The 11,786-nt window shown below is 45.9% G+C and overlaps 2 protein-coding genes across 3 annotated transcripts; both read left to right on the top strand.

The window, feature by feature from the left end:
• Positions 1-251: 251 nt before the first annotated feature.
• On the top strand, positions 252-4,492 carry LOC119298724 (phosphatidylinositol 4-phosphate 5-kinase 2-like). 2 transcript variants are annotated; one of them, XM_037576011.1, is made up of 8 exons: positions 252-846; positions 1,010-1,177; positions 1,281-1,446; positions 1,552-1,662; positions 1,770-1,963; positions 2,054-2,187; positions 2,304-2,403; positions 3,800-4,492. In XM_037576011.1, exons 1-8 carry the CDS (start codon positions 449-451, stop codon positions 4,110-4,112), a joined length of 1,584 nt encoding a protein of 527 aa, XP_037431908.1. In that variant the 5' UTR covers positions 252-448; the 3' UTR covers positions 4,113-4,492. The 2 variants fall into 2 exon arrangements, with proteins under 2 accessions (XP_037431908.1, XP_037431909.1); XM_037576012.1 differs by having other exon boundaries at positions 2,307-2,403.
• Positions 4,493-5,360: 868 nt separating this feature from the next.
• LOC119298725 (probable ethylene response sensor 1) lies at positions 5,361-10,216 on the top strand. Its single transcript, XM_037576013.1, has 6 exons — positions 5,361-5,529; positions 6,953-7,930; positions 8,599-8,967; positions 9,058-9,324; positions 9,417-9,544; positions 9,635-10,216. Exons 2-6 carry the CDS (start codon positions 7,025-7,027, stop codon positions 9,864-9,866), a joined length of 1,902 nt encoding a protein of 633 aa, XP_037431910.1. The 5' UTR covers positions 5,361-5,529; positions 6,953-7,024; the 3' UTR covers positions 9,867-10,216.
• The last annotated feature ends 1,570 nt before the right edge of the window (positions 10,217-11,786 follow it).

The raw sequence follows: 11,786 nt of genomic DNA on the forward strand, positions 1-11,786 counted from the left end.
AATGAATGGGATGAATGGGATTCGTGATGCATGCATGGTCATCATCAAGTACGGAGTAGAATACAAGGAGTACACGTATAGGTACTAACTAATGAGTAGTAAAATCACCAACGACGGATCCTGCCCTAGTTATTATCTTCGATTCAATCAATCAACGAATCAAATGAAATGATGATGATTCCAATCCAATCCAATCGCCCCCCTTAATAGCTTGCTCCGCTAATCTCGTCCGCACCAAAGGCTGACCGTCCTCCTCGATCTCCTCCCTCCCTGCTGCCCTGTTGCTTTGCCTTTGGCTTTTGGCTTTGCTTTGCTAATGCCAATGGCGATGTTAATGGCCGCCACCTCGTGTCCTGACCAGACGACCTTAACCCCTCCCTCCGTCCTCGCTAAACCCACTCCTTCCTCCTTCTCATCTCTGGCTAATTAGCTGGTTCATGCTGGAGCAATGAGGCGGGTGGCGCCGGCGACCGTCGCTTCTGCCCACGGAGGTGCCCACCAAGGCCACGACGGAGACGCCCACGCCTCGCCCACCGCGCCGCACGGCTGCGCCTGCCCCTGCCGCCGCGGCAAGGCCACCGGCCACCACGGCAATGCCGGGGGCAACGCCAGCCGCTCGCCGGAGCCCAAAGCCCCCGCCTTGCCGCGGATCTGCATCTGGGACTCCGCCGGCGACGGCCAAGTCCTCGAGGCCTCCGTCTCCGTGGCGTGGCCGGACGAGGCCGCCACGCCGCGCGCCAATCTGGAGCCGCCGCCGCCGCCGCCGCAACGGAGGCGGCCCGGGAAGACCATCTCCAAGGGCCACACGAACTACCACCTCATGCTCAACCTGCAGCTCGGCATCAGGCATGCCCATCCTTTCTTTCCTTCCTTTCTTTTTTACAAGAAGAAGAAAGACAATACTGTCAGTCCCTGATCTCCATTGCAGACCTAATAAGATATACTGCCAATGGTGGGTACAGTTTTGGTGGCAATGGGTTGTGAATTCGATGGTTGTTCTTGTCTGCAGACACGCGGTGGGGAAGTCGGCGGCGAAGCCGATGCGGGAGCTCAGCCGGGCGGACTTTGATCCCCGGGAGAAGTTCTGGACGCGGTTCCCGCCGGCGGGGTCCAAGACGACGCCGCCGCATTCCTCCTCCGAGTTCCGGTGGAAGGACTACTGCCCCATGGTCTTCAGGTAGCTGCCCAATGCCAACTGATAATCTTCAGCTCAGTCACTTGTTACTTCAACCTGCTCTGTAACTGGCTCTGTTTTCTTTTTATGTTGTTTTGCTTCACAGGCACATGAGGAAGCTGTTTGCCGTCGACCCGGCGGATTACATGCTTGCGATCTGCGGGGACGACGCCTTGCGGGAGCTGTCATCGCCAGGGAAGAGCGGGAGCTTCTTCTACCTCACGCAGGACGAGCGCTTCATGATCAAGACTGTCAAGAAATCTGAAGTCAAGGTAACACCAACATTCATGCTTGTTAGTTTTATTTATCATTTGTGTACACTATTTATTAATTTTGGCTGAGGATTCATCTTCTGTTGTGTTCTGCATGTTGTGTAGTTGTTGATTCGGATGTTGCCGAGCTACCACAAACATGTTAAACAGTACAAGAACTCTCTCATCACAAGGTTCTACGGTGTTCACTCTGTGAAGCCATATGGTGGGCAGAAGGTGTGCAACCCTTCCCACATGCCAACAACAACTACATTGGCTCCCTAGTGATGTTGACCGTTTCTTGGTTCATGAGTCATGACACTACGACACATGTTCTTTCGCAGGTGCGGTTCATCGTAATGGGCAATCTGTTCTGCTCGGAGCACCGGATCCAACGCCGTTATGACCTGAAAGGCTCCTCCTACGGTCGGAAATCCGACAGGTTTGAAGAAGAAACCGGCGATGCAACCACGCTCAAGGACTTGGATCTCAATTTTGTGTTCCGGATGCAGCGCTCTTGGTATAAAGAGCTTCATGAGTACGCTTTCTGTCCTCCCCGGTAATGCTAGCGTAACTATATTGTCTTCCAGCAACATCGAGTCTGAAATGGCATTATTGTTTTCTTTAGGCAACTTAGGCGAGATTGTGCGTTCTTGGAATCGGAGGGCATCATGGATTACAGTTTATTGGTTGGAGTTCACTTTTGCGATGATATTGTCCCTGCATCAAAGATGGCATTATCTACTTTTACTTCTTCTCCTGGTAAGCAAGTTGGGTGTTACTTGAAGGAAGACATGATTCTGCTAAATGCTAAATAAGTACGGAATTTTGGCAACATTATGGTTTTTTCCGCTAACGTGAGCAATCATATTACCCAGAAGAGCTTTCGGCCAACATGGTGTCGGCATGCCAGGGCAGCGTCAGCATGCCTGAGCCATGCCCCTCAGCTAAAGATTTGGACAAGATGGCCGATCACCGGTACGTCATAATAGTGCTTGCACACATATGCATCTCTGTAGCTTCTTGACCCTTGCAGAATTAAATGAAATCTAGTCATAAATAGTACTGATAAATTGATAATCAAATAGAGGCTGATTAAACCGTGGAGCCTCTTTTGTCTATGTTAAGATACCTGTAAACATCATGTATCCGTGGCATGAAAATGAAATTTGATGTCACCCCTTTAAATGTTTGCTAAACGACATGATGCATTTTTTCTGTACTTTCTGTATGTGCGAGATCAAATATCTGTTGCTTGCAATATGAGCCTGCTCTTGTTAAGCATAAAGAGTGAAGAAAATACTTTCCTCACATCTTGGCTTAGCTACTTTGAATGTTTTCCCTGTCGGAAAAAAGACACCAATGCTACTCTATTGAATGAGCAACCACTTCCATACTACATACTAGTAAAATACTTGGATCTCTGTAGCTTCTTGACACTTGCAGAATTAAATTTAGTCATAGACAGTACTGATAATTGATAATCAAATAAAGACCGATTAAACTGCAGAACCTCTTTTGTCAATTGCAAGATACCTGTAAACATCATATGTCAGTGACATGAAAATGAAATTTGAACTACATGATACAATTTTTTTTCGGATTTGATTGTGTGTGCAAGATCAAATCTGTTGTTTGCAATATGAGCCCGCTCTTGTTAAGCACAAAGAGTGAAGAAATTCTTTTTCTGGCATCTTGGCCTAGCTACTTTGAATGTTTCCCTGTCAGAGAAAAGGCAGCAAATGTGTCGCCATCTCAGGACTCTGATGAGCAACCACTTCCATGCTACTAGTAGTAAAATAGGAGTACTTCTTTGTAGTAATCACTCACTTTGTACTACCAAAGCGACATGTTTAGTAATAATACTTTGGATCCCAGAGCTTCAGTTGTTAGCCCCTCCCACTATGAGACCTTCAGTTACTAAATATGTCGCCTTTTGCAAATACATACATTAGTTCTAATGGAACACATGCCTTGTTTTATTGACAAGTGGTACACTTAGTTTTTGCCTCCCTAAGATGTTACACCTGGGGTCGCATTGTCCGTCTCCTTTTTAATAAAACATGAGCTGTCATGATACATAGTGCAAACTTGATCGCTGCCGTCCCTTGTTTTCACATAGTGCATGTTCTGGCATCATTTGGCTTGCTCGCCCCCCACCTGTAATACCGAGATAGCAGTACCCCTTAAGTATTCTATCGTGTTCATCGTTTTCTCTTATATGTAATGTAACTAATACCAACTGGACACTTGGCAACTCCAACCCCAGGTTCATTTTTAACTGTTGTTGTATAATAACTAGTGATACCAACTGGACAGTCGGCAACTCCAATTTCAGGTTCATTTTTAATCGGTATTCTCTTAGTGACTTCAGGAAACCTTTGGCTAGACTGGGTGCGCACCTGCCAGCTCGAGCGGAGCGCACATCCATGAGCGACGTCGACCCGTTCCTCTCTGGCGGCGGGGGATTCTCGTCGGGCCGGAGCAAGAGCAGGGGTGAAGCCTACGACGTCATCCTCTACTTTGGGATAATCGACATCCTCCAGGACTACGACATCAGCAAGAGGCTGGAGCACGCATACAAGTCGCTGCAGACGGACCCTAGCTCGATCTCCGCGGTCGACCCGAGGCTCTACTCGCAGAGGTTCCGGGATTTCATGGGCAGGATATTCATCAAGGAGTGCTAGTGTACCACATAAGTTTTGATGTACCATATATACTACACATTAGTGTTGCCACAGTAAAGAAGATGAGCATGAGTAGAGGGACATGGGGCTGTAGTGGCTGAATTTTTGAGACACGGCCAGGGTTATGGGGAGAGGAAGAGGTGGTGTCTGTAAATGGTTTGTGTGATCCTGGTTAGTGAGGGGCAGATCAGATCCCTGATTTTGTTTGTTAGTGCTTGTTTAGTCTCCTGGGCTGCTTTGCCCTTTGTATATGTGTGTTGGATGGAGTGAAAGGGAGACATGGTTGTGTTTTTTATGTTTGATGAGAAAAGAGAAGATGAGTCTGGTGTAAGCCATGGATGATGATATGATAGTAGTAGGGAAGAAAGATCTTGTGCAGATACACTCTGATGCATGGCACTGTCTCCTAGTTAAATTTAGCAGCATCTGGTTGTAATATTTAATTGTTGCTAATGTTGGGTTAGTTCCCCCATAGAGGAGGAGCTTTGTGTAGGGTACTGGTGCTATCAAAGGTATGCATGAGTAGTAGTAGTATATGCTGTTGGTGTGGATTAGTAAGTAGTAGATCAGATCTTGTTTGTGATTAGCAGCCATAGTTTAGGGCCTGTTTGGTTCCAAATAAGTCACCAACTTATAAGTCGAAAAGTGAAAAAAGTGACTTATTTTGCCAAACAGACCCGACTTATAAGTCACCCCAACTTATAAGTCATAAGTTGCTCCACCCCAATTTAAAACTTATAAGTCACCCCCTTTTGTGTGGGTCCCACCACCTGCATGATGTTGATTGGTGTGGAAAGATGTGTCAGGTGACAACCAAACAGGCGTGACTTGTAAGTCACTAGTTTTAAGTCACCTGACTTATAAATCGGGTGACTTATTGAAACCAAACAGGCCCTTAGTAGTAGTGGTTAGGCTGGTGTGGTGGGATAGGGGTAGCCATGTTGAATTGTTGGGCATTGGTCAGAGTGCCAACCAGTGGAAGGGAGGAGCAGAGGGAGTTTGGTCAAAGTCCACTGGCACTTGCACTATTTTTAAGCCTCAAGTTGTTTTTTTATATAAGAGGTGTTAAGAATATTGTGAAGACCTATTTTTCGGATGGAAGGAGTATATAATAAGGTGAAAGAAAGCAATGATCAACTCCAACTTTGATGCTTATCCAATGAAGTATGGGCCTTGGGCCCTTTCACTGTTCAAAAAAGAAAAAACTTGTCCCGTCCGAGTGTCGTCAGTGAGTGAATGAGTGTGCAGCTGAGCTGGGTTGGTTCGTCCCCCCTGGCCTCCTCCTTTCCTTTTCTTTCCTTTCCCCCTTCTCCGTCCGTCCGTCCGGCTCCGGCTCCGGCTCCGGCTCCTTTCCCCACGCCACCGCCGCGCCGCGCAACTCCGGCGCTCTCCCCGCAAGCAAGCAGAACGAGCGCAGGTATCTTCTTCCTCTTCTTGCTCGGTCTCCGCTGGTTCTGCAGCACGGCATCCCCTCCTCCCCGCCGCCTACATCGGCCATGGCAGTTAGGGATCTCCTTCTCCTGGCCCTTTCTTTACCTAGATCTGCAGCTGCGCGCGGTTTTTCCTGAGATTCGCCTGCCCTGCTAAGCTCACCTCAGCTCAGCTCAGTCCCCATACCTGCTTCTGGGAAGGCAGGGATTAGCATAGCACGCTAGGCTAGGCTACTCCGTCTGAAAAATCGAAATGCCACAGTTCGTTTGGGAGTAGCTATTTTGGCCGCTTCTTCATCCCACCCACCAGTTTTTGGCTGCTTGGACAATTAGATTTCTGCACCTCTGGGCTCAACGTGCATCGGTTCAGACACCCATCACATTTGCTACGGATTCTTCATTTAAATTTGTTCATGTGCACTCACTCACCGACGACACATAGCCACTTAGATCTTTTTATATATTTTTTTACAACTCTGCGCCGAATGCATATCAAATCAGACACCTATTGCGCACTATGGATCTGTTTGTAATGCTTAGACAGTAGACACCCAAGCATACCATCACATACAATGGATGCACCCGAATTTATCTTCTCTTGTTGTTTTTCTCTGCTAGTTCAGTAGTTCTGCATTTTCTTACAATATATCCCCTGCTCCCTGCTACCTGCATCGGCCATGGTTTAGGTCTGGCAGCTAGGGGTCTCTCCTTTCCTTTCCCTGTGGTTTACCTAGGTCTGGAAACCAGCCAGCAGCTGCGCTTTTGCCTAAGATTTGCCTGCTCTGCTAAGCTTGCTCGCCATACTTGTTAATTAGGAATAGCATAGCTCCACCCTACCTCCCTCCCTGCCCCTGCTAGCTAGCTAGGCTACTCGCGTGAAAATTGAAATGCCACAATTAGTTTAAGAATAGCTATTTGGACAGCTTCATCCCACCAATTTTTATATCTACACTTGCTTTACCCTAGACTACTTAGATAAGTGGATTTCTACAGCTCCGCGCTCAATGTCTATCAATTCAGATAACCATCACATTTGTTATGGATGTACCCAAATTTATCTTCTTTATAGTTGTTGTTTTCATCACTTAAATAAATCTAACTTGCTTCATGACATAATTAGTTTGAGAACAGTTATTTAGGCTGCTTCGCCCGACCAATTTGTAGCATGCCTGGCTACTTAGATAATTAGATTTCTACATCTCCGCACTCAATGTGTAACAATACAGATACCTATCCCATACCACTATGGATGACACGTGCCCAAATCTATCTTCTTTATTTTTTGTTTTCTTCACTTTAATGAAATGAATCTAACTTGCTTCATCACATACTATGGATGTACCCTACTTTATGTTATTTATTTGTTGTTCTGACACTTCATCAAGCTGTTTCTCTGATTTTTCTTTGCAGGGAACAAATGCCGGCCAGGACGACGACAACGACTCTCTAGCTAGACATCAAGCCTCCAGATTAACTACTAAAATGGAGGGCTGTGACTGCATCGAGCCGTTCTGGCCGACCGACGAGCTCCTCATCAAGTACCAGTACATCTCAGACTTCTTCATAGCCCTCGCCTACTTCTCCATCCCACTCGAGCTCATCTACTTCGTCAAGAAGTCGTCATTCTTCCCCTACCGATGGGTGCTCATCCAGTTCGGCGCCTTCATCGTCCTCTGTGGGGCCACCCACCTCATAAACCTCTGGACCTTCACCATGCACACCAAGACCGTCGCCATCGTCATGACCGTCGCCAAGGTCTCCACGGCCGTCGTGTCCTGTGCGACCGCCCTCATGCTAGTTCATATCATACCCGACCTGCTCAGCGTCAAGACGAGGGAGCTGTTTCTCAAGAAGAAGGCCGACGAGCTTGACAGGGAAATGGGACTGATACGCACGCAGGAGGAGACGGGGAGGCATGTCAGAATGCTCACCCATGAGATCAGGAGCACGCTTGACAGGCACACCATCTTGAAGACTACTCTGGTTGAGCTCGGGAGGACGCTGGGTCTGGAGGAATGTGCCTTGTGGATGCCATCACGGAGCGGTTCTAGCCTTCAGCTAACTCATACTCTGCGCCACCCGATCCCGGGTGGCTCGTCTGTGCAGATCAATCTTCCTGTTGTCAATCAAGTCTTCAGTAGCAACCGGGCGATCATTGTGCCGCATACGTCTCCGTTGGCAAGGATCCGCCCTGTTCAAGGCCGGTATGTCCCACCGGAGGTGGCTGCTGTGAGAGTCCCCCTGCTGCACCTTTCAAACTTCCAGATAAATGACTGGCCCGAGCTTTCGGCGAAAAGCTACGCGATTATGGTTTTGATGCTCCCGTCTGATAGCGCGAGGAAATGGCATGTCCATGAACTGGAGCTCGTCGAGGTCGTCGCCGATCAGGTTGCTACTACACTTTCCCTGATGCTATATTGTTCATTTCTTGTTCTTATTATTGATGTGTAGCTAATATATTGTTCTGATGGACATAAATCAACCTTCTCTGTGGTTTTTTATTTCCCTTTTTTGGAATTTATAGTCCTTGAAAAACTATTCTGTATGCAGAAATTTCTCATGTGCTGCATTCCATTCTGTTTGTGGTTTAATTTTTAATAGATTGTGCACATAAAAACTAGTTACCTAGATACGTACATATGCATGGTGAACTAGCATTCTACACTGCTCTAATGAGGTCCTGTATGGCACTATTTTCCTGATGTGCAGCTAATATATTTTAATGAGCATACATCAACCTTCTCTGTAGTTTTCTTTTCTTTCCTTTAATTTTTCATTTTCAGTGGAAATGCCCTTTATAAAGAGTTGTAACAGGGTGATCCTCTGAATAACTGTTACCTGCAGTTGGCCTTTAAATGAAGCTGGGCGTTAAACCTTTTATCTAGGAAAGAATTACAGTCCTTGGAAAACTATTCTGTATGCAGAAAATTTTGTGCTGCATCCATGTTGTTTGTACTTCAGTTTTTACTTAGATTGTGCACACAGAAATACAGATATGCATGGTGAACCAGCTTTCTACACTGCTCTAATGAGATCATATATGGTACTCTCTGCAGGTAGCTGTTGCCCTCTCTCATGCTGCTATTCTTGAAGAATCCATGCGAGCACGTGATCTACTGATGGATCAAAATGTGGCCCTAGATTTAGCTCGGCGAGAGGCTGAAATGGCAATACGTGCTCGCAATGACTTCCTAGCTGTGATGAATCATGAAATGCGAACCCCGATGAACGCGATAATAGCCCTCTCCTCCTTGCTACTAGAAACTGAACTTACCCCTGAGCAGCGCCTAATGGTGGAAACGGTGCTGAAGAGCAGCAACCTTTTAGCGACGCTCATCAATGACGTCTTGGATCTTTCGAAACTCGAGGATGGTAGTTTCGAACTGGATATAAGCGCATTCAATCTTCATGCTGTTTTCAAAGAGGTTTGTACAAAAATATATCGCCCTCCCAACCACCTAATACCACTGGTGATGCATATTACTCTAACCTGAACTTGGTATATGGCATTGCAGGTGATGAGTTTCGTCAAGCCGATTGCAGCCATAAAAAAACTCTCTGTGTCGGTTATGTTATCCCCTGACCTGCCTCTATCTGCCATCGGTGATGAGAAGCGACTCATGCAAACTATTCTGAACGTCTGCGGCAATGCCGTTAAGTTTACCAAGGAGGGCCACATCTCGCTCTTAGCGTCGGTTGTGAAGCCTGACGCTCTAAGAGAGTTCAGAAGCACCGATTTCCATCCGGTCGCGACCGATGGACATTTCTATGTAAAAGTTCAGGTAAAGATCGCATCGCAGAAACTCCATGCTCTAATCAATGTATTAAGCGAGAATGGCACGTGCGAGGATCACATGAAACTCTGTGGTTTCAGGTTAAAGATACAGGGTGCGGCATCAGCCCTCAGGACCTATCCCATGTGTTCACAAAGTTTGCTCACACGCAGAGCGGCGGGAACCAGGGGTACAACGGCAGCGGCCTCGGGCTCGCCATTTGCAAGAGGTATTCTACCAATGTCCTAACAGATTCCCGGCTTGAACGGCCGATGGGTCGGTCGATGACATAGTGACTTAGAAACACCTGAACGTGCAGGTTTGTGAGCCTGATGGGCGGGCACATATGGCTGGAGAGCGATGGGGCCGGAAAGGGCTGCACGGCGACGTTCGTAGTGAAGCTGGGGGCCTGTGACGCGTACCAGCAGCCGGCGGTCCCTCTGGTGTGGCCGAGCCACGCCGGCTCCGACCCGTCTGGCCCGGCGGCGGCGGCTCGCTGGGAAGAGAGAGGGCTGTCTAACCTGAAACCTAGGTACCAGAGGAGTATATGACATGATAATCAAAACCGATGGATCATCGTCTAATTTTGTGGTCGGGGGAGGTAGGAGATGGAATGGAAGGTGTTTGTTTGTACACATGATGTAAAGAAGATGGTGATTGGCGCGTCCTGTAATCTGATGGATGTTGCTGTGCGGTTAATAGTGCATGGCAGCAGTAGGGTACAGTTGTTGCATCTGACTGATGATTCTGCTGCAGTGCAGTGCTGGCCCAATGTTGCAAAGAGTTGGAAGCCCATTGCAGCATGCAGCAAAGCACAGCAACCAATGTAGTACATTATGCAGAGTTCTTTCCAGGATTTGTGAATTGTCGAAGCCAGTGAAGACCTCTTGCAATTTGGATCCCTCGGTTTCTTCCATTTTATTTTCCGATAAATAATGGACTATTTTCTTGATGCATAACTCTGGCATTTGCAACAACACATCAGCTGTGAGGCTAGGCAGAATAACTGACCATGAAATGGGTCCAAATTGGCAAAAACAGCAACGTGTACCGTGGTTCCTTGAAAGTGAAAATCGCACAAGCAGGGTTTGGAAATATGAAGAATGCATTCTCCCAACAAAAAGATAATGAATACATTTACTACTTATAATATCATTTCATTTTTTTTTCTATTCCTTAGAAACCAGGTACTATTTGCTAAGACAAGAATAAATATACTAATAACAAGCATGATATTTGCAAAACCAATGCCCTTATCTCTGGCCAACTGGCTTCATTCACGCCAAATAAACAACATCATATAGCAGCCATGGACTGTTGTTCATTGTCCTGAAGCACATGTACAAAGTAACAAACACAGTGGTAACTCCTGGAACTAGAACCATAAGACCAGCAAACTGGCAACATGATTATTAGCAAAAAGAACGAGAAGATGCCACCGTGGCTTCTTCAGATTTCAAAGGTGAAAGGCCTCAAGATCAAGGGAAAAGAAAGACAAAATAATCCAATCCATCTTTTCTGTCACCGAGCTAATCGCATCAGACCATTCCACTATTGTCCTATCCTCTTGATTGATCATGTTATCAAGAAAGGAGTAACAATATGCATCTATAAACACTTCTAATATATAAGCATAACAACTGCAACTGAATAAATCATCTCATAAACATACTTAAGATCCACCATAAAGATAAATCATCGATTTTGTAACCATGTAGGGAAACTTGTACAATCTAAATCAATGAAAGCACATAGTCGCCATACGAAGCATACTATATAATAGTGCAAAAATGCAAATGGTTATTGCTGATGGATCATCACTATAGGGTCCAATAGGGTAGTGCAGTAGAGCCAGGGCCGACCTAAAGGCCAGGCAAAAGGGACAACCGCCCTGGTCCTCGCGAGAGAAGGGCCCCAAATACGAATTATATGTAACAACTATACAATTATACATTACATTTAGAAGATTATTGAATACATAAAAGAGAATCTCAATTTGCATGAGTGCAAGTTCACACTGCATATTAATAGTTTGTAGAACAAACCAATCCGACTGGTGAAGTTGAGTTTAATTACATTGCTAGTCTCTCTTTACGATGGACGTCTCAGTATCATAATAAAATTTATGATAACTAGATTTTTGTGTTTAAACGAATGCACAATTTTTCATTTGAGAAATGGGTAGGAGATCTTAGATGTACCAAAGAAAACCAAGTGAATCTAAACTAACATGTCAGATAATCGAATCATATGTCAAACTACGATCGAAAATATTTCATGTTCTTCTATTATTATAACGATGGTCCTATTTTGAATACAAGTACAAAATCATGCACATGTTGCCAACCTATTACGAACCCAACTTGCAAGTCGTATTTGCCATGGCCTAGAAATTTCTATGAATCTGTTTTCCAACATACACCAGCTATTAAGAAATTGATTAGTGTGTATGATTTAGAAAATATCTACCA

Source organism: Triticum dicoccoides, chromosome 5A (assembly GCF_002162155.2).
Source record: "Triticum dicoccoides isolate Atlit2015 ecotype Zavitan chromosome 5A, WEW_v2.0, whole genome shotgun sequence".
Classification (NCBI taxonomy): Eukaryota; Viridiplantae; Streptophyta; class Magnoliopsida; order Poales; family Poaceae; genus Triticum; species Triticum dicoccoides.

Coding starts and splice junctions, on each gene's coding strand:
- LOC119298725 (XM_037576013.1), top strand. CDS start 7,025: ATGGAGGGCTGTGACTGCATCGAGCCGTTCTGGCCGACCGACGAGCTC. Junction 7,931..8,598: donor TCGAGGTCGTCGCCGATCAG/GTTGCTACTACA, acceptor TACTCTCTGCAG/GTAGCTGTTGCCCTCTCTCA. Junction 8,968..9,057: donor TTCATGCTGTTTTCAAAGAG/GTTTGTACAAAA, acceptor ATGGCATTGCAG/GTGATGAGTTTCGTCAAGCC.
- LOC119298724 (XM_037576011.1), top strand. CDS start 449: ATGAGGCGGGTGGCGCCGGCGACCGTCGCTTCTGCCCACGGAGGTGCC. Junction 1,178..1,280: donor TACTGCCCCATGGTCTTCAG/GTAGCTGCCCAA, acceptor TTTGCTTCACAG/GCACATGAGGAAGCTGTTTG. Junction 1,964..2,053: donor TGGTATAAAGAGCTTCATGA/GTACGCTTTCTG, acceptor TGTTTTCTTTAG/GCAACTTAGGCGAGATTGTG.